Source organism: Mus caroli, chromosome 5 (genome assembly GCF_900094665.2).
Source record: "Mus caroli chromosome 5, CAROLI_EIJ_v1.1, whole genome shotgun sequence".
Lineage (NCBI taxonomy): Eukaryota > Metazoa > Chordata > Mammalia > Rodentia > Muridae > Mus > Mus caroli.
In genome coordinates, this window is record NC_034574.1 from 103,893,600 (window position 1) to 103,921,448 (window position 27,849).

The 27,849-nt window shown below is 44.4% G+C and overlaps 1 protein-coding gene across 3 annotated transcripts in view; it reads left to right on the top strand.

Annotated features, from left to right (window-relative positions):
- Ttc28 (tetratricopeptide repeat domain 28) overlaps window positions 1–27,849 on the top strand; it is a 413,454-nt gene that overhangs the window by 86,273 nt on the left and 299,332 nt on the right. The window contains exon 1 of one of the 3 annotated variants that reach the window (XM_021163930.2): window positions 16,127–17,202. The exons of the other annotated variants lie outside the window; for them this stretch is intronic. Coding sequence (XP_021019589.2) covers window positions 17,176–17,202 — 27 coding nt within the window. The 5' untranslated portion in view covers window positions 16,127–17,175. Of the gene's footprint in view, window positions 1–16,126; window positions 17,203–27,849 lie in introns of those variants that run through there. 3 annotated transcript variants of the gene reach the window in all.

Consider the following 27,849-nt stretch of genomic DNA (forward strand, 5'->3'; position numbering starts at 1 on the left):
GGGGCTCTTAGAAGGAGGTTCAGACTTCCAGACAAGCTAAGTTCCATAATTTCTTTACAATCAGCACTTACTAAGAAAGACAGAGAGAAGTTTGGAGTAACATTTCTAGTTTTTTTTCTGCAAAGGTTGCAGGCCCAATCTCTATAACTTACTTAGGGACTATAAATTCTAGTTTCTATAGCCCACTTTACAGAAGAGGGTCATGATAAAGAAGGGCAGAATAGGGTCATGGTAACCCTCTGTTCGAGCTCTTTTCCTTCCATTGCAAGTCCCCAAGTTTTTCATACTCTAGAGATCATATTCTGAGCCTCAAAATATGTACATGACAAAGCTATTGTTATGTCTCAGGTTTACAAAAGAATTGTGAGTATTATTTTAAGCTCCCATAGAAGGTATTTGGAATCCTTGGTTTGATCAGATTTCTACCCAATTCTGGACTAGTCTGGATTCTTCAAAATGTGTTACACTTTTCAACTTGTTGAAGAGGAGTAGTTTTTAGACAGAAAGAAAACACAGAGAAAACCTCATCTGAGGTTATTGATCCAGCTACAACTAAAGATAAAATATAGATCACGTTCTGGAATACACGGAGCATTTTGCTTGTATTGAGCCAGATGAACCCAACAAGAAACGATAAGATACTTATTGATTATCATTATTTTGCTCTCTAAGCCAAATGATAAGCGGAGGCAGTTCCAGAGTCCTGAAAATGAGCAATAACCTCTTCTGTATGTGCAGAAAGAACTCAGAGATGATTGTGTAGTGTAGAGGAAAGTCTAGACACAGATAATCAGTAGATAGTTGCTACTGCCTGTGTCTTCCTCATGCCTTCGACTTAAAACCATTTGCCATCGTTGAGTTTGGGATTGCAGACCTGTGTTTGACCCTGAAGACCCCCTCCAGTCACTGCCTCGGCATTTGCAGGCCAGCTGGGATTGGCCCCTGGGGAGCCATTCAGTTCTTTCCAGGGAGAATTATGTTTGTAACCTAAATCATGCTCACATTCCTTCTGGATTTTTGGATATGAGATCACATTTGTTTCTAGCATTCTTATCTTGAATTTTACTTTGCTAAAGAAGTAGATTTCTTCTGTGACCTTTGAGATTTGCTCTTTCTTTTCTGATTACAACAAGAATCCTAAGATTTTACACGGTGAAGGCATATTTTTGAATTTTATTGCTACACACAGTTCCCAATAGGACAGTTGCATAGCAAAAACTAGTTTGGGGATTAATTGATGATACTTGTGATAGAAGAAAATGACCATATTCAACAGTATACTGTTAGTCCAGGCACAAACTTCTGCAGAACATAGCTTCTTCTGTGAGTTGGCTCACATGAAGTGCCTAGTTCAGCTAGATGACAATAGATCAACAAGCACAGGATTACTGTAATATTGAAAGCTAGTATTAAAATGCAACAAGAGCTTCGGTTTACACTTTTTACTAAATCTTCAAGAATTTCAAATAATAAATGAAATAGGATTCACACTAGCAGAAGCAAATGGCTGCCATATTTGGAAAAGGGGGGTGATGATCTTCCCAGAGTGGTCTGTGTTAAGCAGTCACTTTGTGTCTTCCTTGGATATTGTTCAGCAAGGTCGCAGCAGATGTGGCTTAGCTATTTATACTGGGTATGATAATACAGATTTAGGAAGTAGGCACAAAAAGAATAAAGTGGTTTCTGTTAGGAAACCAATGAAGGATGAAGGGTTGGCGCTGCTCAAGACGGGGCTCTGTAATGTGCAATAGATGTAGGTGCTGACCCACAAGTGTGTGGAAAGTGCCAGTCTCTGAAACCATCTGCTGCAATGCATTTATATTAGCAAATTACAGATGTAACTGTGGCCGTGCAGGGCTCACTGTGTGCTGTGGTGCTGTCTGCCAGTGGGGTGCCAAGCCAAATTGCACATTCTTGGTACTGTGTATGATTTCTTAAGACGTATTACACATTTGCTATGCCCTCCCTTAATAACGTACCACTAATCTAACACATTAATGCCATGCCACAGTGGAATTATTCACGTCCGTACCTGCAGGTCAGAGGAACTCAAGAGAAAAGGACTCAGAGCATCAGTTCTCTATTGTTTGGTTTCCTTCATTGCCCAGACAACACCTAACATGCTTAGCAGATGTACTGCTGGCTTCGTGTAGAGACTCTGTTCAGATTTCTCAGCACAACCTGTGTGTCTGATGTTTTTTGTTTTTTGTTTGTTTGTCTTTTTTTGTTTTTAACTCTCATACAAAGAGCTAGAGAAAATATGAACTCACAAGTTAGGGGCTTCTGCTAAAAACAACTGAATCTGACTCTCATTATGGCAGAATTGCTGCCTGTTTTGACTGTGGGTAAAAGCTTTTACCAAACGACCCAACCAACCTGCCTTCCATTCTCAGAAATGAGAGGGGAGGGAGAGAAATGACTCCCGAGGTTCCCTCTGAGTTGTATGTATGGACCAGGACACAACTCCTAAAACCTAGCAAATAAAAATAAATAAAATAAAACCTACTGAAAAAGAAAGAATCTATATATTGTTTGTATTTGTTTATTTTATTATTATATTGAATTATACACTAGGAGCAAACTTTTAACAGAATTCTCTGTGAAATTAAGACAATACTAACATCAAGTATTTTGTATGCAATAAAATCCAAATATGTTAATTCAGAAGTTAGAACAGGAGTTCATTACATAAATGATATTCTACAACTCTCCATCCTACTCAATGTTCTGTAACACTCCATGCTACTCAGTGTTCTACAGCACTTCATTGTACTCAATGTTCTGTAACATTCTATCTTACTCAGAGTTCTGTAACACTCTATCCTACTCAAGAGTTCTACAGCACTCCATCTTACTCAGAGTTCTGTAACACTCTATCCTACTCAGTGTTCTGTAGCACTCTATCTTACTTAGTGTTCTGTAACACTCCATCCTACTCAGTGTTCTACAGCACTACATCCTACTCAGTGTTCTACAGCTCTCCATCCTACTCAGTTATGTATCATTCTGTCCTACTCAGAGTTCTGTAACACTCTATCCTACTCAGTGTTCTGTAGCACTCCATCCTACTCAGTGTTCTGTAACACTCTATCCTACTCAGAGTTCTACAGCTCTCCATCCTACTCAGTGTTCTACAGTTCTCCATCCTACTCAGTGTTCTACAGCACTCCCTTCTACTCAAAGGGCCATTTAGTCTACAGGCACAGAGGAGGGCTGGAGACATGGCTCAATTGTTAAGAGCCGTAGTTGCTCTTACAGAGGAACCAGGTTTGTTTCCCAGCACTTATATACATGCAGGGAAAACAAACACTCCTGCAAACAAAATTATTTAGTATTTTTTCATTGAAAAAGGGGGCATTTGTAGAGTGTAAATCTTACTTACAAATAACCTTAAAAGGAACCATATAGGGCTGGTGAGATGGCTCAGTGGGTAAGAGCACCCGACTGCTCTTCCGAAGGTCCAGAGTTCAAATCCCAGCAACCACATGGTGGCTCACAACCATCCGCAACGAGATCTGGCGCCCTCTTCTGGAATGTCTGAAGACAGCTACAGTGTACTTTACATATAATAAATAAATAAATCTTTAAAAAAAAAAAAAAAAAAGGAACCATATATTGTTTTATATCCATTCTCTATCCATTATTGAAATTTAATTGATTAATAGATAGTGTAATATACAAATTTTTAAAAGGCAACAACTAAACAGTATTCCATTCAAATAATTATATTGCCTATAAATTCATATAAGTAAATCAACTGATTAAAGATGGAAATTTCTGTAAACAATGTAGGCATTTCTGTTTTTAGATAAAGAAGTGACTATTATGTCAAAGATGGAATTCTGCCTCAGAAAACCCAGGTCCCAAGGGGTTTTTAGTTTTCGTTTCTTTCTTTTTTAAAATTTTTGACCGGAATTGGTTTTGATAGAATAGCCGTTAGTTTTAGGATTAGACTGTATATATTTTTTAATCTTCAAAGTGATAATGTTAAAATTATTGAGAATTACTGGATAAAACCTTCATATCTTTCTAGGGAGGCTGAGAAGAAGGATTGCGTAATTTCTAGTAGGAGTTTATAAGGGCTGGCAAGATGGCTGAGTGGTAAAGGCAATTGCTATGTGGGGAGACAGCCCATTTCACTGCTGGTACTCAGAGTGAGAACCCAGCTCCCAGAGTTGCCTCTGGGCTGCAGGGATTTGCCAGTGTCCTCCCCTTCCCCTGCATCTGGCTTGTGTGTGTGTTGTGGAGATCTGAACTCAGGTTTTCATGCTTGTATGACAGGTACTTTATCAACTGAGTCATCTCCCAACACCCGTACCCCCTTTTCTTAAGGTGGGTTCTTGGTTTGCTGACCCTTGACTCTTCTGGTTGTAGCTGTAGGGATGAGAGATATAAACCACCATCCTGAGCACAATCTTGTTTTGATAATTACACGAGAGCATCCTGTGGCATGCACTCTGATAGATCTCTGCTGCCAGCACAGCTTTTTCATGCTGATGGAGGTTTGCTCAATCGTTTCTATTGCCTAGTATAGAAAACAAATAGTATGGGTCACATTGATGGTTTCAAAGATTTATGAGACATTAGGCACAATAGTTCATGCCAGGAGTCTGAGCTACTTGGGAGGCTGAGTCAGGATGGCTTAAGCTCAAGAGTTTGGGACCAGCCTGGAGATGTGTAGTGAGACCCTATCTTAAAAAACAAAACAACCCCCCCCCCAAAAAAAACCCCATTGTCTTAGTCAGCATTTCTATTCCTGCACAAACATCATGACCAAGAAGCAAGTTGGGGAGGAAAAGGTTTATTCAGCTTACACTTTCCACATTGCTGTTGATCACTAAAGGAAGTCAGGACTGGAACCCAAGCAGGGCAGGAAGCAGGAGCTGATGCAGAGGCCATCTTGCTCAGCCTGCTTTCTTATAGAACCCATAACTATCCGCCCAAGGATGGCACCACCCATAATGGGCCCTTCTACCCTTGATCACTAATTGAGAAAATGCCTTACAGCTGGATCTCACAGAGGCATCAAATCCAGCCTCTTGAAGTGGACTTGTATAACCAGTAAATTCGGAGTCTTCATCCCTGCTGTGTGGCTCCAGAAACTTCATTCATTACCAGGCAGGTTTTGCCTTCCCAGTCTGTGGCATCCTTACTTACTTTGTACCTGCATGGACTTTCCCTCCCTGGGTATTCTGAATAAATGTAATTGTATAACATGTACCCATTTCCTGTTAACCACAGGATAAAGGGATTTAAGTCTAGAGGTATCCCCTTTTTTAACCAGGCAAAATTGAGCACTCTACATCCCGGAGACTTGGTGAGATGTGAGAAAGTCAGTGTAGTGATCTTCCCAATCAGGTGGGCTGAGGGGGTTCATGAAGCTGCCCTTGTGAGAATTCTGAGACCAGTTGAAGGACCAGCTGGGAAGGGAAAATGAGGAAGGACTTTTAAGGGCTGGGCATAGAGCTCAGTGCCACTTCCTTGCCAATCAGGCACAGCCCCTGCTTAATCCCCAACACTGGTAACCAGCCCCCCCCCCCCAAAAAAAGAGAAAAATAACAGAGGAAGAAAAAAAAACCATTTATTTCAGATATAGATTTCTACTTGTTTGTCTGTTGTTTTGAAATAGAGCTATACTCTAGCCTGAGCAGACTCATGACAGCTCTACTGTGGCAAGCCTGTAACTGTATTTTGATGGCCTGGTGGTTCAAAATTTACTACTTAGTATTACAGCGAACTGCCTACCTCTAGCTATTGACCCTGAAAGTCGCTTCTGGCATTCTGTGCCTTGCCAGCAGCTGCGTTCTGAGGCCTAGGTGGCAAGCATGGTTTTGTAGGGTCTTGTGGATCATTCTCCAAACATGTCAGTGAGTTCTTGTCCACATGCGCTCTCAGCTGAATGCGAAGCACTGTCATTGCTTAATTTGGTAATCAGGATATTCATTTTTCTGACCAGTTCACGCACCTTTAGAGCAGGAACACAAAGCTGTCTCTGGGTTCTCTCTTGGCCAGAGTGGCAGCAGTTTTAAAAAATCTGCATCTGAATGTTGTGACTGCCTCACTGAAGACAGCCTGTCAGCCTGGCAGCTCCAAGCCAGTTATTTCTGCATCTTACCCCTTTCCAATCTCATGTTTTGACAAATAAGATTGTACTTTTGACAAGTGATTTCTAGTTCATCTAAGAATTTCAAAGTGTTTTAAATATGTTTATTAAACTATCGAAGACATCTTATCTTCTCATCTTTGGTAGAACAAAATTTTCCTGATAAGAAGTAAGACAGAGCGTGATAGGACTGGCATCCCTGTAATTAAAAAGTGTTTTAGACAGTAATTGTTTTTCTTTTCTTTCACAATAATTATTGCTTAGTTTTCAGAAACATTTCTGTCAGTTCTTCTTATTTAGACCTGAGTGTTCTTGAATAATGGACCTTTCTGTCTTTCTTTCTTGATCTCTCTCCTCACCTCTTCTCTCTTCTCCTTTCCCTTTTGTCCTGTCCTCCCCTCCCCCTCCCTTCCCCTTCCCCTTCCCCCTCCCCCTCCCCCTCTCCCTCTCCCTCTCCCTCTCCTCTTCCTAGGCAGGCTTGGAACTCACTGGCCTGGAACTCAGTGTTTAAAACAGAACTCATGGCTGTTCTCCATCATCAGCCTCCTTGGACTGAATTTATAGGTGTAAGCCACCCCAACCAAAGGTCTTATTGTTAAAGCAAATTCTATGTATTTAATATCATTATGTAACTGAAATTATAGCTTGTTGTTGTGGTTCAGCAGATACTTAATGATGACTGTGCTAGACTGTTTCATGTCAACTTGATACAAGCTGAAGTCACCAGAGAGGAGGGAACCTGATTTGAGAAAATGCCTCCATGAGAAAGGTCTGTAATCAAGCCTGTAGGGCATTTTCTTGTTAGTAAGTGACAGGGAAGGGATCAGCCCATTGTTGGCAGGGCCAGCCCTGAGCCAGTGGTCTTGGGTTCTTTAAGGAAGCAGGTTGAGCAAGCCAGGGGAAACAAGGCTGAAAGCAGCACCCCTCCATGGCCTCTGCATCAGTGCCTGCCTCCAGGTTCCTGCCCTGCTTAATGATGGCCTACAGTGTGGAAGTAGAAGCCAAATAACCCCGTTCTACCAGCACCGTGCTTGGTCATGGTGTCTGATCATAGCAGTAGTAACCTAACTAACACTTTTGCTGAGCCTACCCCACAGTCTGGATCCGTAATGATACACAGTTACTACTTATAGAGCTTGCATATTCAGAGTAAATTAGGCCATTTCACTATGGCTCTAAATACCTAGGCTCAAATAATTCTCCCTCCTCAGTCTCCCAAGAGCTGTGACTGTAGAAATGTATGGAAGGAGCAAATAGTGGCCTATCTGGGAAAACAAAACTAAACAAACTGGAGTGCAGAAAAGAAAATACCTGTTTTCCAGGAAGAATGTTTGCAGATATTTGCAGCCACTGAGGTCATGAAGGCTGGTTTGGCTGCAGCAGAGAGAAGGCAGGTACTGTGAGAATGTGGGTAAAAAGTGTAGAACATGGGAAGGGCATTAATCTTCTAGTTCTGTTCTCTCTCTCTCTCTCTCTCTCTCTCTCTCTCTGTGTATGTGTATGTGTGTAAGAGGAGAGGAGAGGAGAGGAGGGGAGGGGAGGGGAGAGGAGGAGAGGAGGAGAGGAGAGGAGAGGAAAGGAAAGGAAAGGAAAGGAAAGGAAAGGAAAGGAAAGGAAAGGAAAGGAAAGGAGAGAGATCAAGAAAGAGAGAAAGAAAGAAAGAAAGAAAGAGAGAAAGAAAGAAAGAAAGAAAGAGAGAAAGAAAGAGAGAAAGAAAGCAAGCCAGCTAAAGATTCCCTTGAGTATCTTCGTTGCTCTCAGCCTTTTTTATAATCTGGCGATGACATGCATGTACATGTATGTGTTTCAACTTTCTCCCATTGTCTCCCTTGCTATTCTTCCTCCACAGCTTTTCCCTCCTCATGGGATTTGCTTTTCTAAACTGCTGAGTCTACTTAGTGTTGCCTGTGTGTGTATGAGAGGAGGCCAATCTCTCGAGCCGGCAGCCTCTCTGGGGCCACATCCTAAGAAAGCCGACCAACTCTCAGCCTTGGTTGCTGGACCCTCAGCTAGGAGTGGGGCCTCACGGGCCACTTCCCACCCCTGTTCCTATGTTGGCTGGCTTGATCATGTGCAAGACTTATACATGTGACTGGCCTCTGAGTTCTCAGGACGATGTGGAGATTTTTTCCATCTTACTCAGATACAGGTCTCTTCATAACCTGGAGCTTGCCATTTGGCAGTGAACATCTGGGATCTGCTTGTCTCTCGCCTCTAGTGCTGTGGCTCCAGGTATGCACCACTGTGCCCCACTTACTCGAGTGCTAGGGAGCCCGACAGAGAAACTCAGGCTCTCAAATACTTTACACACCGAGCCATCGCCCAGCCCCCGAATTTTACTTTTTGTGGAAAGGGAACATTGACACCAGTCTTTTACTAGGAGAATTGTGTGGTTTATGTTGCAGGTTGTTCTGCCTGATGAAGAGGCCAGCAGAATGGCAGCTATGATAGTCAGGAGTTCAGAGGATACTGACATTAATAAAGGAAGGAAGTGCAGAGACTGCTCTGCCTGCTTCCTCAAAAAGGAGAGAAAAGCCTTTCACTTCATATTTAAGTTTTAGTTCTCTGAATGGTGTGTGTGTGTTGAGGTAGTGTCTTACTTCTAGCCCAGGGCAGTTTTGAATTTTCTATGTAGCCTGAGCTGACTCCATGCTCCAATCCTGTCTCCACCCTCCCAGTGCTGGGGTCGCAGTCATGCACCCCAAACCCAGCTTCGTGGTGATAACACTGTTATGATAGTGGACTGACTGACTACTCGCCAGAGAGATAAGAAAGCCCTCTCTGGCCAGTAGCCACGTCACTGCATGAGCATTCTGGGGAAGTGAGTGCTGGATATTTCTGTTGAGTGTCTGTCTAGTTGTATTCTGTCTCGGAGTTCAGGCAGACGGTCGCTTGCCCGTGTCCACCCTTTCACAGGTTGTTTTAAGGTGTGGAGAACTCACAGCAGGCCTAGAAACAGTCTTCCAGTAGGACCTGATACTTTCTTGTTTTTGAGACAGGATCTCATGTAGCTAGGCTGGCTTTACACTTCCAATCTCTGTTCTTCAATGCTCTGAGTACTGGGATTCGAGGCCTATGCCATCATGCCTAGCCAGATGGCATCTGCTTGTTTTTTTTGGGGGGGGGGGTTGGTTGCCCTGTTGCTCTTTAGTGCCTGGTATTGTCACATGAGGACAGTTTGATGCAGGTGTCTCGTGCACCCTAAGCAGAGCCCCCCACCCCCGGCCACTCTTCCCTTCCTCACACTCCAGCTCCATGAGCTCCTTCCATCCTTGATGATTTCACATTTACTGTCATGTGATGTCACATGTACATACATGATCTTATGCATCAGTATAAATTCCAGGAGCCATAAATGCGAGAAAGTGTGGCTTTTGTCTGCAGTCACATCTGTTTTTCTGCAGACGACACAACTTCATTCTTTATGGATGAAAAAAATTGCACTGTGTGTGCATATGAACAACCTTCCCTTAATTCCTCTGTGACAGGCAGGGATGTTGGTTCCTTAGCTGTTCTGAGTTGAGTAGCAAGGACCTATGATGCCCAGATACCCACCATTCTGAAACTGCTACTGAATGTCCACGGCGATGTCTTTCTGCTTCTACAATTTCATTATGTTTTTTTTTTAATGGCTGAAAAATAATTCCATTGTGTGTATAAACTGCATTTTCTTTATCTATTCCTTGTGACAGACATGGATGTTGGTTCCTTAGCTGTTGTGAACGGAGCAGCAAGGACTGATACGCAGGCACTGACATACACGCAGGCAAAACTCTAATGTACTTTCACCGTGAGGTGCTGCACATTGTCTAAGACGTTCTGAGAGCACTTTCCTCTCTGTTGCCCAGCCTCTTAGCCATGTCTGCCTAGCCAGTTGCTCTGTCATGGGCAGTGGCGGGAGTTAGGCTGGGAGATGATGGTTCCTTCGCAGTCCATGTACTCCTGCATCAGTACACTACCCATAGCATGACAGGAAAGGAATTTCAAAACCACAGCCAAACAGGCAGTGCAGTAAACTACAGTGGCAATAACTAGATATAAATATACAGACTTGTCCTTATAGTAGAGATGCTGCATATGTGATCATGTATGTATATAATCGAACTTGCTGAAGTGTTAAAAATTCCAACATAGCAAAGTGACACAAGATCACACAGATACAAAGTGATGGATCGTGAGTTTGCTTCAGGCAGTATTATTGAAATAAAAATTCCTTTGTTAAGGACATCAGTTAACTGCCCAGTTAACTTCTATCTGGTTATGAAGGCAGCTGTAGTTTTTAAAAGAATACATTAAACCAGTAGGGCTGGTTAAAGCATGTAGTCCCAGCCCTTGGGAGTCAGAAGCAGAAAAGATCAGAAGTTCAAGGTTACCCTTGGCTATATACCTAGTTCAGACCAGCCTAGGATATAGGAGATCCTGTCCTTCCCCCCCCCCCCGCCCCCAAAGTAAAAATATAACCTTGTTAGGTGGAGAGATGGCTCAGCAGCTTAGAGTACTGGCTGCTCTTTCTGGATTCAAATCCCGGCTCCTACATAGAGTTCACAGCTGTCTATAACTCCAATTCCAGGGGACTGGGAACCCTCACACAGACATACATGTAGGCAAATGCACATAAAAGAAGAATTGCTTAAGATTCAAGTTAAGTCTTTTCTCCTCTTCCTCTCCTTCTTTGTCTCTGTTTTCTCCCTCCCCTGTGTCTCAGTCCTCTCCGTATCTCTCTCATCTTGGTTCTCATTCCCTTCTTGGAGAACTTTTATCAACCTAAAGTTTTATGCAATGTTAGCATAGTCTTTATAGTTGTGTTTATGAATGTATGTATTGATCTGGATACTGACTTGTCTATTAACTATATCATGTCTGTCATCTATCATCTATACCTACCTATCTATGTATCATGCATCATCTATTATCTATTGCCTATCATTTGTCTGTGCATCATGTCTATCATTTGTTCTCTTTCTCTCTCTCTCTCTCTCACCTATCAATCATCTATCTGTCTGTTATCCATCTGTCCATCTCCAGACCACACCTCTTCCTCCTTGTCCCCATTGCTGCATCTGTCATCTCAGTATCTTGAACTCTACAGGTCTCAAGCTGTATTTGTAATCTTCCTGTTCTGTCAACTCTGCTTTAATTAACAAAGTGCCAGTTGTTTCTGAAAGATGGTATAAATTTTGCGATAATCCTTAATTCCTTCCCTCTTGGCCCCCTTCACCAGCAGGATCTCCTAAGAGGTCTTCTTTTTTTGGTTGTGCTCCCCCAATTCAAGGCTCCTTCACTCCTTATTGATTTATTGCCACAAAAACTTATTTGATCTTCCTGCCTTTATTGTTCTCCTGTTCTGTCTTTCAGAGTATTTACAGGATTATCAACTAAAGCTCAAATAGATTTTTCCAGCAGCTTGTGTGACATCTTGTGCAGGTTCATCACTGTAGCCTAACCCTGGAGCCAGGATGAAGTCTTTGGGTTCTGGCTGGCAACTGGAACCTCCTTCCCATCACTTTGTGTGCACACACACATACACACAGCAACTCTTTATTTTTAGTTTCCTCTTCCTAAAATGGGAATGTTAACAGTCCCTTTTCATGAGGAGGTTCTTTCATGTTATTTGTGTTTGTGCACATGTGTGTGCTTGTGTGTGTGGGGTATGTGAGTGCGTGTGCGCTCCTGTGAGGCACTCTCCTTTATCACCCTCATTTCTTTGAGGCGGGGTCTCTTCCTTATCCTGAACCTCATCCTTCTCAGTGAGGCTAGCAGCAGTGAGCCCAGCAATGCTCCTGTCTCTCCCTCCCTCTCCTACCGCAGTGCTGGGCTTGAGGGGCTAGGGACCACACTTTGAGACATCAACTCCAGTTCCCATACCTACATAATAATTGCTTAACTACTGAGGTCTCTCTCCTGTTCCAAGATGATATCATTTTAAGGATATAAAATAACCATCTGAGATGTTTTAGTGCATGAATATACTCAGTGAATGATAACTGTTATTGGTAATACTCCTTTGTAGCATTCCTAGCTTTCTATATTGTCTTTAAATGTTTGTGTGTGTGTGTGTGTGCGCACACATGTAGATGGACCCCATCTTCAAGTGTTATGTTTTATATGCCGCTCACCTTGTTTGAGGCAGCGTTGCTCACTGGGACCTGGGGGTTTGTGAGTAGGCTGGCCCAGGTGCCTCAGCGATCCTCTTGCCTCAGGTCCCAATGCTTTAGCACGTGAGCTGTCTTCCTGCCCTGCCCCTCTTTAGTTTTAGCCATGCAGCCCACATTGGCCTCCAAATGCACTGCCTCTGCAGCTATACAAGTCTTCCTTACATAACTGCAGTGCAGCCTGACTCGCATCTTAGGGTCCAGACCTATTGGGTGACTTGCTAATGTGGCTGCATTACTGGCCACCCAGGCATGGGTTCCTCGATGAGTCTAGCTCACTGTCACTCAGCCTGTCCTGTGGAAACTACTCCAGCAGCCACAGTCGGATTCAACCACTCTTGGGTTCCCCTGTCCTAATGACACAAGTGCCTGATGATTCCCTGTGTCTTCATGCTTGCCCAGTGTGGTCCTGCACTGTTGGCTGGTGCTGGTAGCTCTGCACTTCCTTCCTCCACTTCTACCTGACTGCTCCTTCCTCCAGCATACCACCCATCATCCTTTCTGCCTTGGAGGGAGATGAATAGCTAGCCAGTGGAGGAGGTGAGGCAGGGACATTAGAGAACAGGCAGTTTCCGCAGCCAGGGGGCGTGTGGCTCACTGCTGAACTGTGTCTGTCCACAGTCAATGTGACACATCTCAGTCCCTACAGACGCCTCTACATGGTCAGGGTGGTATGTGTTGGTCCTTACTGAATCCTGAAGAATGTGACAGCAATGCTGACAGGCATGTTCTTAGCACTGACTCATTTTCATTCAGGTTTGCATAGACAAGTCGTTAGTGAAGTAAGTTGTGTTCACTAGACTGGTGTGCACCACCTGTGTTTAGGGATGTTATTTGCCAAGTTTTATGTTAAAAAGTCAGTAGGTTGGGGTTAGAGAAGTGGCTCAATCAAGAGAACTTTCTGCTCTTCTGGAGGACTAGGGTTCAATTCCCAGCACCCATATGCTGTCTCACAACCATCTATAACTTCAGTTTCAGGGGATCTGATGCCCTCTTCTGGCCTCCGTGAGTACCAGGCATACATGCAATGCACAAACACACATGCAGGCAAAAACATATATACATTAAATTATTAAACATATCTTTTAAAAATCAGAAATGCCCTTTAGTATCTTAAGATCTGTAACATATATTCTTGGTGTTCAGTTTTGAGTCTTGGAAGCAGTGACCTGTGGTAACAATAGCTTCATATAAATCATCCCTAATAGTGCAAATGTATTGGCATAATGGAAGCCAGCGAGTATCTCAGGTACAAATACCAATCCACCCTTTATTATGTGAAGCCTAGTAAATAAGATACAAAGAAGAAAAAATATAAAAGGTTAAGTATGGTGTTGGTGTTTAAAAGCTTCTAGTTAATGGTCCTCTATTAAATGAAAGCTAAAACAGTTACTAGACTTCAGGGGAAGAAGTCCCACACAGACTACAAATATGTGACACTCAGGGAAGACATGTAAACAATGCGAAGACATCTTAAAGCTTTCGATAACTCTGATGTAATTGGGTTGATTCTCTTTTGACAGGCATGTTTTGGTTGGCTTGTTAGAATGCTTCGGGAGAGTTCTGAGCAAAAGGAAATGGGGAAGTTTGTAGCTCCTCCAGACAGATTAGAGGCCTCACCAGGAGCCCTTACCACCTGCTCCACATCCCCCCACCCCGGACTCCTGGACTTGAGCTTCACATCTTCATAGCTTCTTTTGTTTCAGACCCGGTTTTCATGTATGAATTCTGCTTGCCCTGTCTGTCTGAAAATGTGTGTTAGATAGAAGGTCAAAAGAAATATCCCCTTACCTCTAAGGCCACCACCAGCCAGCCACTCATGTCTCCAGGAGGGGCCAGACCTCTAGGTCTTTCTTTGCTGTCATCTTGGGATGTGGCCTTGGGTATGGAGGTGGCCAGGTCATGGAAAGACTCTGAGCTTCAGTGTTGTTATCTGTCAAAGAGTAATAATGAGCCCTTTAACCATAGTGTTAAAAAGTTCTTAAAGCCTCATAAAATCAGAGTTAATATTTTCTCTTGTATTAGGTAGGTTAAAATTAAATGCTGCTTTGGGCTGGGAATGATACGTGCCTGTTATACCAACTGGTTTGTGAAGCTCAGTCAGGATGATTAAAGGTCAGACTGGAACTCCAACATTCACACATACACACACACACACACACACACACACACACACACAGAGACAGAGACAAGAGACTGTTTGAGACAGGGAGACATTCCGAGAGACAGAAAGAGACAGAGAGACAGAGAGAGACGGAGACAGACAGACAGACAGACAGAGACTGCTTCAGCCGTGACCTTTCTCACTGTTACAGTGCTTTGCATTCTATACAGTAAACTCCAATTTTGGTTCCAACAACAAACTGCCTTGTCTTCCATATGAAGTAGAATGGAGTCTCACTCATTCGCCGTTCTTTTCCACTCTCTCTTCATTCATTCTTGTTTTGTTTTGTTGTTGGAACCCAACTGGCCTGGAACATACGGGTGTCAAGCCGTCTAGGAAGGAGTTACAGGGGTTCGTAGATTAGATGTGAGGAATGTTGTGGCAGGAATCTGTGATCTTGGGAACATAGTGACATCATGGTCAGAAGCTAGGGCTGTTGAGAAGAGAGCTGATTTTAGGAAAGTCGATAGGGAATTTTCAGTTCGAGTAGGATATGTATAGGAAGTTGCCAGAACAATTTGAGTATGTCACAGTACACTGAGAATGTTGGCTTTCTTTGTGGCTGAAGTCATGATTTGGAGCGGACTCTTCCTTGTGTTTGTAGCACCCAGGAAAGGGGTTGACGGGGTACGGTGATGACAAGGGGTGTGTAGTATACAGAGAGAGCCCTGAGTGAGTGAGTATGTGCTTTGACACAGGCGCAGCCATGTCTCAGGGTTAGAGAGTTGGCACAGCCTTCTCCGGGGGACTTGAGTTCAAGTGTCGATGATGTGTGTGGAAAAGGTCTGACTTCCAGTTCTCAAGCGCTGTCTGTGTGTTTCAGTTGAGCAAGCAGCCTCCCATGGAAGGTGGAGTGAGTGAGAGTCACTGGAGGTTGGCTGTTTGGGGTGTTTAGTGACAGCCCTGCCTGTATCAGATTCCCTGCATAAGTAGTTCTGACAGTTGATGAGGGATGTTGGATGCAGTTAACAGTGTGGGCACCCCTTAGTAGAATAGTAATTTCTAATGCCAATTATATTAGCATCTACCAAAATAACATTAAGGTGGAATGGCAGTCGACAGGTGTGTTGGATAATACATGATAATATACTATTTTGTATTCATGGATTAGTCAGCATCCATAAGATGGAATTTTTGCACAAAAGAGGAATAAAACTCATTTCATCTATATCTGCTTATCTATCTATCTATCTATCTATCTATCTATCTATCTATCTATCTATCTATCATCTGTCAGTCATCTGTCCAGTCTATCCATCTATCTGGTTTTTCCAGGCTGGGCTTCTCTTTGTAGCCCAGGCTGGCCTTGAACTCCGAGGTCTGCCTGCTTCTGCCTCCCAAGTGCTAGGATTAAAGGCATGTATACCACTTTCAGGCTGCAATATTTTATAGTAATACAATCAGTGCTACTCAGGTATGTGTTTGTAGTTCCAGCTCAGCTACTCCGGAGGCTGAAGTGGAAGGATGGCTTGATTTCACAAGTTCAAGATCCACCTTACTTATATAGTAAAACTTTGTTAAAAAGTGGTTTAATTTAGAGAAGCAAATAAAATGTATATATAAGTTTATTTATGATAAAGTTTCTGATTAACTTTTTTTTTTGATCGAGATCTCAAATCTCTTCTTTAAATCAGAATTTTTAGGGCTTAAAAAAGATTAATTTTAAAATTTATTTTACTTATGTTAAGTTGTGTTTTTCTTGTTTGAGTTTAGATGCACAGCCATATGCAGGAGTCAGTGGAGGTCGAATCCCAGGCAATGGCTTGTCCTCTGGGAATAGGTCCTCAGTACAGTTAGCCACGCGGCAGCCATCTCTCCAGCCCCTCTGTGGAAGTTTGATTTGGACTCTTGCCCCTTTTACTTCTCCAAGTAGCTCATACAAATATAAGAATTCTTGAGAGGTTTCGGAGCCGGCCTGTGGACGCCTATGGAACTGTAGCTTCACTTTTCTGCTGTGTAGATGTCGTGGCACTAAGACCCAGAAACTCTGTGCTGTGGTGGCTGGAGCTGGGCTGGCTGTGCTCGCACTGAAGGGAAGGAAGTCATTAGTGCAGACCGAGCTGTGGAGTTAGGTTCTTGCAGGATTTCCTTCCAGCCTTTCCCCACTTAGGTTCTTGGGAATTAAGAAAAAAAAAAATATCTAAACACACAAACCAAGTTTTCCTATTTACTAGATTCAGGGAAGGTGGACATTTCGGAAGGGCAGATCCGATCCCAAGTTGTCTAAGAAGCAGAAAACTGCGCAAAGAAGCTCTATTACAGATCTTTGGAATTTTCTTTGCTAAATTTTTAGAAACGAGAAATACACCCAGAATTTTGGGAATTGCTCCAGGCTGCGTGTGAGGGTTTGATTGCTTGTCTAATCTTTTTCTTTTTTGGAGAAGAGGAGAATTCGCCAAGAGGGGCTTGGATGGCAGGAGCCCGGCCGGGTTTCTGTGGCAGCTCCTGCCGTGGGTCTCTGCTCTGAGGGGTCTGAGGCCCATCCCAGAGCTCCTGCCTGGAGCCTTTTCGCAGGCGCGGGTCGGGGAACATGCCCCGCTCCGGCCCGGGCGCGCCGCTGGCCGCCGGGACGTCCTAGCCCCGTGGGAGAGTGTGGTGGCCGCGGCACTTCGCGCTGAACCGAAGACGAAGACCGTCCTATCGGGGAAAGAACGAGGGGGTGCAAGGAGGCAGCATGACTTGCAGTCGCCGCCGCCCTGCGTCTGCCCCCAGCCCCCAGCCCACCTCTTGATGTGTCCCGGGTCGGCTGTACAAATATGATGAAATGGCAGCCCCGGAAGAAGGTGAGTGCGGCGACGGCGGCGGTGGGGCTAATGGGGAGGGGGCCCCGCGGGACCCAGAGGCCATCCGGGTCCGTGCGCCCATCGCCCGCCAAGTTCTCGCCTCCGGGCGCGCGCGGCCCGGCGGGGTGACAGCTGAGACTCAGCCCCGCGTGCTGGCCCGGGGCCGCGGCGCACCCGCCCCGTTTAGGCCCGCAGGTGGGCGTCGGAGCGCCCCCTGCCCCGCGGGGACCGGCGTCCTGGCCGCTGGCAGCCGCTTCCCCTGGGCCCCGCTGGGGGGCGGGCAGCCCCGGAGCGAGCGCCGAGCGGCTCCCGGCGACGGCCGAGCCTCGGGCGCCGGGGCTGCGGCGGGGAGGCTGCGGGGACCTGCGGCCGCGTGGGCGAGTGCGGGCGCGCCGGCCATTGTGCGCCGCGTGTGTGCATCGATCGTGGGCAAGGGGGAGGGGGTACTTTGCTTTTTGCAAGATTATTTCCTAATATGGCTCCTTTGTTGAGAACCGGAGGAAAAAACATGCAGTGGTTCTATCAAAATAAATTGCTATTGGTCCCCGAAATAACGTTTCTAAATGTGGGACCGGTCCCTTCCTTGGGACACCGAGGGAGAAAGACAGCTTTCTTCAAGTTCTTGGCAGCCCGTGTGTTTGGCCAGGGTTCTCCTTTGCAAACTTGCCTGACTGCCACTCTTAGGTTAACCCAGCGGTTTACAGCATAGCGGGACTTTCCCTTCAATACCTCATTTGGCCATGGTTTTTATTGACATTCTTCTGAAGGAAAACACAGCGAGCTGAATGTGCCGTGCCCCTCCCCAGCCGTGACCTGTCTCTGCTAGCAGCTGTCTGGTGTTTCACTCAACTAGCTAAACTGGTTCTTTCTTTGTGCCGTGATGTGAGATGTCGAGTTTGACATCAGAACTGAAATAGAAATCATGTGTGAAGTACTGAGACGACACGGCGCTGGCTTGACTGCCAGGGAGTCGAGCAAACCGCGCTTCATTATAGGCCGGCGAATGCAAAGGTTTTCTTTGGTATCTAATTGATTCGATTTTATCCAGTGGCAGTTGTTTCTACCTCAGCCCAAAGCCACAATCACTCACATATTTGTTCGGTTCTCATCATAGGGCTTCCTTCAATGAGACTGATATAAGAGTATATGCTGCCCCCCCTCCCATGAGAACACAGGAAAACCTTATATAATCAAACATCTTAAACAGATGCTGCATAGTCCTACAATCTTCTACATTTGTGCAATCTTCAAGAGTAGTTTAGAGATCTCTGCAAACAGTGCATCCACAAATGCCTGCTTTTTCTATTTTACCCAACATGTAGTAACTCATACGGTTATGTCACTGAAAACCCCTCTGGGCACTGGGATTGCTTGAACCACGGAAGTATTATTCTTGGCAGCCAGGTGGATTTCTGGACTCTGGAAGATTCTGTTTCAAGTGTTAGGATTCACTGCAGTATTTACTCATGCGGTGACGTTTAGATGGCTATACCAGAGATTGTGTCTATTTTCTGTATTCACAGTCACAAGGCATCATGGTATGAGGATCCAGATATCAGTCTGGAGAGCTCATAGAGGCCGAGCTGTCCGACTGTGTGTGATTATCTGTTGGTAGCTTGAGAGCAGTTCTTGTACACTGAACGTGAAAGCTATTCTAGGAAAGATGCTATTCACTCCAGCAGGCACCACCAAGCCTTCAGCAGACTCCGTTTATTTTCTTAGTCATTCCAGAATACTCAAATGATCATACATACCACTGCCACGATCTCTGACTGCGTCTGTTAACACATTTGTGGTGGTATAGTCACACGTCAGGTGGTTTACCAAATGGGTTCATACAGACTATTCACACCCCACATAGAGAGTGGTGCTGTACTGGTGTGGTCTGAATGGAGCTAGGGAGAACACCCACAAATTGTACTGCCCAACTGGACTTTAGGGCTGATTGGTGGCTGGGTATCTTGGGGGTCTTGTCTGCCAGTACTAGTTTGGGCTTTTTTGAATTCTGGGTTTCTGGGTTCACTGGTAACCGAGTAACTATCATTTCCTGATTTCTTTGTTTCTAACTGAACATGGAACTGGGGGCACATTGACTGAAGGGGAATTATCTCCTCCGATTTACACTATTAATTTGATAGATTAAATACTCAAGACAAAGTTTATGAATGTGTGAGTATGCAGTATTCTACTAGGGTCTGATTATCTTCTCACAAAGGAGCCTTCCAACATGGTTCATCAGGTCCACGCCAGGCCACGCCATGTCACTCCAACCCACACCACAGGCTAGGATGAGTCTCAGTGGGACTTCCAAACCTAATAGATCTCTCACTGAGAGTTGAGCAGTTTCCCCCAAAGCAAGATGCATAGGTGTCTACTTATCTCCAGACTCATCACATTTTATTATGCATTAAATACAAGCAGGTTTTTCTTTGCCGGTCACACTCTAATTAATTGTCTTAATTAAAAATGTAGGATTCTGAATAGTTGCTCTGGTTTGTGGCTAAAATGATCTTTTACATCATTCAGGTAGCATCCAGCATTTTATTTAGGCACCTGCTGTGTGCCAGGCACCTCTGTTTAGTCTGCATTTGTTCAGTTCTTATCTAGTAAGGAAAGGGTGTGTTACTTGAATTTCACAAATAAGGGGACTGGTGTAGAAAAGGGATTCGACTCACTGGGGTGACAGTGTGTGTGTGTGTGTGTGTGTGGTGTCAGATCAGGATGGAGACAGGTCTTACTTGAATTTTCCTCTTCCACTTCAAGGACCATTACCAGGATGCTGCCTCCATCCCTCACCCCCTCCCTCTTGGAGGAGCACAGAGATTTAAGCTACCTGGGAATTGTAAGCATTTTCAGTCTCTGCCACAGACTATAAATAGATTCTGGCTTTTGGGGCTGACTTCATTTTGTTGGCTGGGATCTTTTCTCCTTGTGAATTTAGGTGTTTATCTGGCCTCTTTGTAGAGTTGTAGCTCCTTAAGTTCAGGGACCATATCTCTTTTGTTTTCAAGAATAATGCAGTCGCTCGAAAAGTGCTTATTTTATGTAAGAGTAAGTAGCTCCCGCTGTGTCCTTACACTCTGTTCTTCAGTCCGTTCCTAGGTCTGACTCTGGTGGCTTATTAAAGTGCCCCAGAATATCTTGTCATTGGCTTCCAACCTTTACAGACAACATCAGAAAGGGGGCAGCCATTCTCCACAAAATCTCCCTGGAAGTCATGATTAAGACAGACACGTTTAAGATGAGGTACGAGGCTTAGTACCTGAACTCGCTCCAGTATTGTGCTTGTTTGGTTTATGCAACCTAATTGGCCTTGCAGAATGCCCTGTGCCCTGTTCTTATTTATTTATTTATTATTGTTTTTATCTTGTATTTGCCGAAGTGATAGTAATCAAAACGCCAGTCTCGGAGGAACATGTTTGTTTACCACTCTGAAGAGATTTCTGCTTTCCAAATCCAAGGATTAGTGTTAGATAGCACTGTGTCAATAAGACTCCAGCATGAAGGTCGGGAAGCCCCTCTGATTGCATTTCTCCATTGCCTGTCTAATGTTATTTTACTGTTCACGCATAATAAACGATTATTAATAGGAATGTGTCACATAAGCTACATTAATTATGTAATTTGAGAGTCTTATGATGTGTTTATCTTGTTATAGTCGGCACCTTAATAAAATACGGATCTGGCTTTACTTATCTGGTTTATTTAAGCACACAGAGTAATGAGCTTCATTGTGACATTTCCCTTCCTCTTCTGGTATGCTGTTCTTATTTACTTTCTCCTCTGCCTTCTCCCAGTCAGTACCTTGCTTCTTAGGACTCCTCTGAAGGGGCTCCCCGGGAAGCTCGTGGGAAGGATCACGCCCTGTAGATCTGCGTCTTGCAACGACATAACTTTTATAAGAATAGGTCACAGATCCCTGCCTACTCTTTCTCTGTGATGAAATATTTAATTTTGGAGTATAATGTTAATTTCAGATTTTAGTGCAGTCATGCTTTATACTTAGTGTTTTAGCATTTATTATCCAGTGCGATCTTTTGAGTGGTCATGGCCCCATCCATTAGTCTGTTTGAATACTTGGCCCACAGGGAGTGTCCCTATTAGGAGGCGTGGCCTTGTTGGAGTGGGTGTGGTCTTGTTGGATGAAATTTGTCACTCTGGGGGTGGCCTTTGAGATCCCCCTCCTAGCTGCCTGAGAGAGTCAGTCTTCTAGTAGTCTTCAGATCAGGATGTAGCATTCACAGGTCCTTCGCCAGCACCATGTCTGCCTGTATGCTGCCATGCTCCCCGCTATGATGATCATGGGCTGGACCTCTGAAAATGTAAATCAGCCCCAGTTAAATGTTTTCCTTTGTAAGAGTTGCCACGGTCCTGGTGTCTCTTCCTAGTCACGTCTGAATTCTTTACAGTTGCTATCACGGCTACTCATCTTGGGACCCGACCTGTTTAGTGGTGTCAGGTCACGTTGGAATCTCCTGTGGATCCCCTTTCATGGTTCCTGCAGCCTGGAGAGCCAGGCTCTGGTGCTGGCAGCTCCCTTGACTTGTGTCCCTGGGAGTCATCCAGTCTCTTATGTCTGTCCTCAGAGAGTTTATCACCCTGGGTCTATTGTAAATGGCATCCTAATGACTTTCCTTTTTTGTAAACTTCTTCTCTCTCTGGTTTCTTCTTCATATCCCTTTCAAGTAATTGCTGATAAGACAAATATATGCTTACAGTACAGGCCTTGTTAAAGTCCTGACCTCCACCCATGCTCTGGGGGAGGCTGGTGGTGGAGTAAGCACGTCCTGAGCCATGCAGGGTCAGGATATAACAGAAGACATGGTATGGCTTGTCACTTGCTCTCTTCCTCACCCAGAGGCCACCGGGGTTCTTAGTGGTGTCCATTCATCATTCACACAAGTTCACCCTCATCGTATTGTATGGAACTGCAGCTTCTACCATACAGCTGCAACTTGGAATTAGACTTACTAAAAAAGGAGAACCTGGAAACACATGGCTGTGCTGTGAATTCCCTACTGATGAGCACACTCTTAAGCTGGGCAGTGGTGAGGATCCAGCTGTGCTGCAGAGCAGCTCTTTGAGTGGCGGGGGTGGGAGGTGGGGGGCAGTGTCTTGGTTATGTCAGTGGGAATGGCACCTGGCTCCTACAAGAATGCTTGGCATGCAGCATGTCCTCACTGCAATTTCACTGCAGCACAACCACACCCTGCAGTCTAGCTGGATATCACTCACTAGTTTCTATCCTATGTCTAGAATTTCCTTCCCGCTTCTCCTATTCCCCCTCCTCTCTCTGCCCCTCCTATCCCCCAACTCCCCTTGCTCCTCCTCCCATTCCCCATTCTCCTGTTCTTCCTCCTCCTGCTCCTCCTTCTGCTCCTTCTCTACCTCCTCCCTCCTCCTCCTCCTTCTGCTTCTCTTCCTCCTCTTTTATTTGTTTCTTTTTGAGATAGGTTCTCATTTGCTGACCTGGACCTTACAGAACTCCACCTGCCTCTGCCTGCTGAGTTTCCTCACATTAACTCATCCTGATCTTGTTTTTGGTTTTATCGTGGAGTGTGCCTTCCCTTTGGCAGTTCTGTTGCTGGGCATCATGGGCCATGCCTTCCTTTGACCACGTTCGTGTAAACCATAGTGCTGGCTCAGTGCTTCAGTTCCCACTGGGTCCATCTCCGAGATGGGTAGGTGGTGAGGAAGAGCCAAGTGAACGAATGCTTGAATGAATGCATGCACTTATGGATGGCTTGGTAAGATTCTTGGACTTGCTAGCTACAGGGAGTGCCTAGTTTACAAGACTACCTCTGTGCGTTTTTGAACCTTCTGAGAATGCCATATTGCGTAGAACCCAGTCTAAGTCATTAAAAGGATAATCTGAACCGCACACCTATTAAAAATACAGTCACGCCCATGGGACAGCGGCTTCACACTGTTGTACATGCGATAAGTGTCTCTGTGACACACTCTGCTGATGAACAGTCTTATCTCACATGAACTTCACCTTGCTTGAGGGAGGGAAAAACATTGAAGTGACCTGTGACACATTTAACGCTGATCACAAGATATCGGTATATCAGTGCCATGAATGTGAACTTCCATATTAAACCTTTATTCTCTTCAGCCCCTGGTATTTTGCTTTGTGTGGTATATGTGCACATGTCTGTGTGGGTGTGTATGTGTGATGCATGCAGAGGCATATATCTGGTATCTTTCTCAATCACTGCTTCCTTAAGTTTTAATGCTCTATTAGCAGATATTAACTATTCATAACAGTGAGCTTCATTGTTGCACCTTGTATGTGTGTGTGTGATTTGTTTCAACTGTATCTTTCCTTGCCCCTTTTCCTGACCTGTCTCCCTTCAACTTCTGACAATCCCTTTCCTCTTCCCATCTGCTCCTCCTCTCTGTTTGTGTCTGCCATTTTTGTCTGTTTGACCCAGAGAGTCTCTAGATTGTTTAAGTCAACATGTACATGAGAGTCATGTCTCTACCCTTGTCAGGGTTTCTATTCCTGCACAAACATCATGACCAAGAAGCAGTTGGGGAGGAAAGGGTTTATTTGGCTTACATTTCCATACTGCTGTTCATCACCAAAGGATACAGGACTGGAACTCAAGCAGTTCAGAAAGCAGGAGCTGATGCAGAGGTCATGGAGGGATGTTTCTTACTGGCTTGCTTCCCCTGGCTTGCTCAGCCTGCTTTCTTATAGAACCAAGACTACCAGCCCAGAGATGGTCCCACCCACAAGGGGCCTTTCCCCCTTGATCACTAATTGAGAAAATGCCTTACAGCTGGATCTCATGGTGGCATCTTCCCAACTGAAGCTCCTTTCTCTGTGATAACTCCAGCCTGTGTCAAGTTGACACCCAAAACCAGCCAGTACAACCCTCAACCCTTAATTGTATTTAAATCCTCAGGGAGAGGTGAGGCCCTTGAGCTTTGCCCCTCTATGACAAGATGTTTGCAGACCCATTCTTTCACGGATTAGGATAGACTGATTGGCCTACAAGCTTTTGGGGGTTAACCATCCCTGGGGTTACTGCCATGCAATAATTTAGCTTAGAGGTCAGTGCAGGGGTCTTGAACTCAGGTCCCCTTTCTTGGTGCCATACACACTTGACCCCATTGAGCTATCTTCCCAACTACAGTCCTTGACCCACTGATCTATCTTCCCAACCCCAGCCCTCAACGTCTTTGATTGTGTATACTCAATAGGAAGTGGACACTGATACAAGATTTAGGAGTGTTGGAACACTTGGGGATAGTTTTACCGGCTCTATAGAGATGAGGAAGTCTGTGTGGGCACTTTTGCTGTTCAGGAGGAGCTGGTAAGTATGCCAGTATGAGAGGCTACAGGGTTTAGCTGACCCAGCTTGAAGAAAGGGCACCAGGAGCCTCTTTTCCTTTTGCTAGTCAGTTACCATGATGATGTGCTATAGAGAATACGGGAGGAGCAGAGAGGAGCCTGGAGTTCTGGCTGGCCCTGTCAGCTCCGGCTTCTGCAGCAAATGCATGTGTTGTTAATAACAGTGCCTGCCTCAGTAGTAAGAGTTCTCTCTTGTTGTGCTAAAACCATGTTGTTTTATTGAAAACTCAAAATCATTTCATTTAACCCACATTTTCAGGATTCATGGGGCATGTTTGTCCTACTCTTTTCTCACCCCCTGTAAGGGTTCAGCAGCTAAGAATTTTCACATTCTCACATGGCTGAGCTCTGTAGCTTGGTTCCACTTCTGGCATCTTTTGTCCTTTCAATTAGTCTATTAGTATTCTTTGTGATTTTTCAACCCTGTGTCCTTTTTGCACGTAGTTTAAGGAAAACTATAAAATCACATCCTTTACCATACCTTTCTCTAGAAATAAACAGCACACAAACTAACTTTAGCAACACTTGCTACCTGCTGATAGGTACCTCTCAGTCTGAAGTTTTATTTAGCACATATCTGATTCTGTAAGCCTGTGTCACAAATACTCTGTGTGTTCAGCAATACTGGTGATGTTTCTGATTTACATCACACGGGCTGAGACTTGTAGAAATGCGTATATTATTAAGACATGGCCAAGTTGTGGGACAGCTCACATCTGGAGGATCAGCCAAGAGGAAGCAGGGACAGCTCACATCTGGAGGACCAGCCCAGAGGAAGCGGGAGCCAGAAGGCCATTGTGGAAACTCACCGAGTCTGGATACATCCTCTCCAAACACTCAATCTTCAGATTTGAGTAAACCTGGAAAGGTGGTGGATGTGAGAAATCCACAGAGAAGCTTGTTGGATACCCTAGACTTTATTATAATCCCAAATTTTCTTTTCTTTAATTTATTTTTAATCCCCCTTTTATTAAACATAGATTCTTTTCTCAATCAGTATAATTACTCTCCCTCTGCTCCTCCGACTTCCTCCTCTCCCATTCACAACCGCTCGGTTTCTGTCTCTCATTAGAAAAGAGCAGGCCTCTAGGACATACAACCAAACCTAACAGAGTAGAATATAATAAGATAATAGGAAAACCATTTGTTGCATTATAGTTTTTCATTGATAAGTGGTTGCTTATTCTGCTGTATCTAATGTTTTAAGGAAAGTGAAAACACACCATTTTCCTTTTCTTAATATTTCTAGTCAGTATACAAAATTCTGGGTCATATCGTGACACCTTCATCGATAAATTTCTGTGTTCACTGTTCTTAGTGCACACTCCCACCTACTGATTCTCCTCCTCCCTCAAAGAGTTTCATTTTGGCCTTCGTGGCACACAGAACTTAGGTTCTGTATATAAGAGAAAACATTTAGTTCTCTGTCTTTCTCTTGTCTGCTTTGTTTCCACTTAACATGGTGATCTCCAGTTCTGATGAATTTCCTGTGAATGAACCAACCTTATTCTTCTTTATAGCTGTGTATAAGCATCGGTAGGTGGACAGTCTTGGTGGTTATGTATGGCATTGTTGGAAGTAGTTGGTAATAAACATAGATGTACTGGCATCTGTGGGTCAGGTGGATTCTGGGTACATAGCCAGAAGTACTGTATATGATCACATAAGGGCTATTTTAAAATTTTTCCTCTCTCCCTCCCTCCTTGTCTTCCTTCCTTTCTTCCTCTTTCTTTCTTTCTTTCTTTCTTTCTTTCTTTCTTTCTTTCTTTCTTTCTTTCTTTCTTTCTTTCCTTCCTTCCTTCCTTCCTTCCTTCCTTCCTTCCTTCCTTCCTTCCTTTCTTCCTTTTTTTTTTCTTTCTTTCTTTCTTTCTTTCTTTCTTTCTTTCTTTCTTTCTTTCTTTCTTTCTTTCTTTCTTTCTTTCTTTCTTTCTTTCTTTCTTTCTTTCTTTCTTTCTTTCTTTCTTTCTTTCTTTACCTTGTGTCTACAGAGGCCAGAGAACAATTTGTGGGAGTTGGTTCTCTTCTTCCATCCTGTAGGTGGGTCTTGGGCACTGAACTCAAGCCATCAGGGGACAGTTACAAATGCCTTTACTCACTGAGCCTTCTCAACTAGGTAGTTGTAATTTTAGTTTTTAAAAATGTACTTATGTGTCTGGATATTTTCTTGCTGTATGTGCACGTGCCCCTTGCCTGGTGTCTTTTGCGGAGGCTGGATCATGATGTAGGATTCCCTAGAAGTAGAGTTATGGACACTTGTGAGCTGTGAGCTGCCGCGTGGGTGCTGGAAATTGAACCCTGTCCTCGGGAAGAGCAGCCAGGCCCTACTGGTTCTCTTAGCCACGGAACCATCTCTCCAGGCCCCACTTTTAGTTATTTTGGGGTATCTCTGTATTGATTTCCATCGAATGCCTTCCAGTCCACATCTCCACCATCCACGTGTGAGGATTTCTGTACCCACATCCTCACTGGTATTCTCAGTCACTTATTTTCTCTATTCTTCCTGGGGAAGGATGGAATTTGCTGTTCCACAGTGGTTAAGGGCATTGTACATACTTTCAAATACTGCTTGGCTAGTTCTTCTGGAGACTGCGTGCTCACTCAGGATTTGATTCTTTTGGTATTTATTTTTTAGTTATTTGTAGGCTCTAGATGCCCAGTATATGACTGGCAAAGAATCTCTCCTTCACTGATCATGTCATGGTGTGGAATGGCACTGTCAGCTTCTGATACTGTCAGCTGTTAGAGTCCTTCTCGGAAGGCCCTTGCTGACTCTGTATCTTGAACTTTTTTCCTGTAAGTTTCAGGCATTTCTCTGAGACCTTTGATCTACCTTGAGTTGAGTTTTGTGTGGGATGTGAGATAAGGGTCTATTGTGATTTGTCATATGTGGACATCCAGCGTTCCCAGCACCATTGCTGAAAAGGCTGTCTTTCCCCCACAAATGTCTTTTGTACCTTGGTAAATATCAGGTGGCTGTAAGTTCCTTTTATTTCTATCCTGTCCTACTGGTGTGTGTGTGTGTGTGTGTGTGTGTGTGTATGTCTCCTGTGCCTGTGTGATGCTTGTGACTGTTGCTGTAGTATAAATGAGTTCCAGTTGGCAGTCCCTGCTGGTTACTGTGCTGTAGTGTAACTGAAGTCAGGTCTGAGGTCCCTGCTGGTTACTGTTGCTGTAGTGTAACTGAGTTCTTGTCTGCATTGCCTGCTGGTTACTGTTGCTGTAGTGTAACTGAGTTCCTGTCTGCATTGCCTGCTGGTTACTGTGCTGTAGTGTAACTGAGTTCC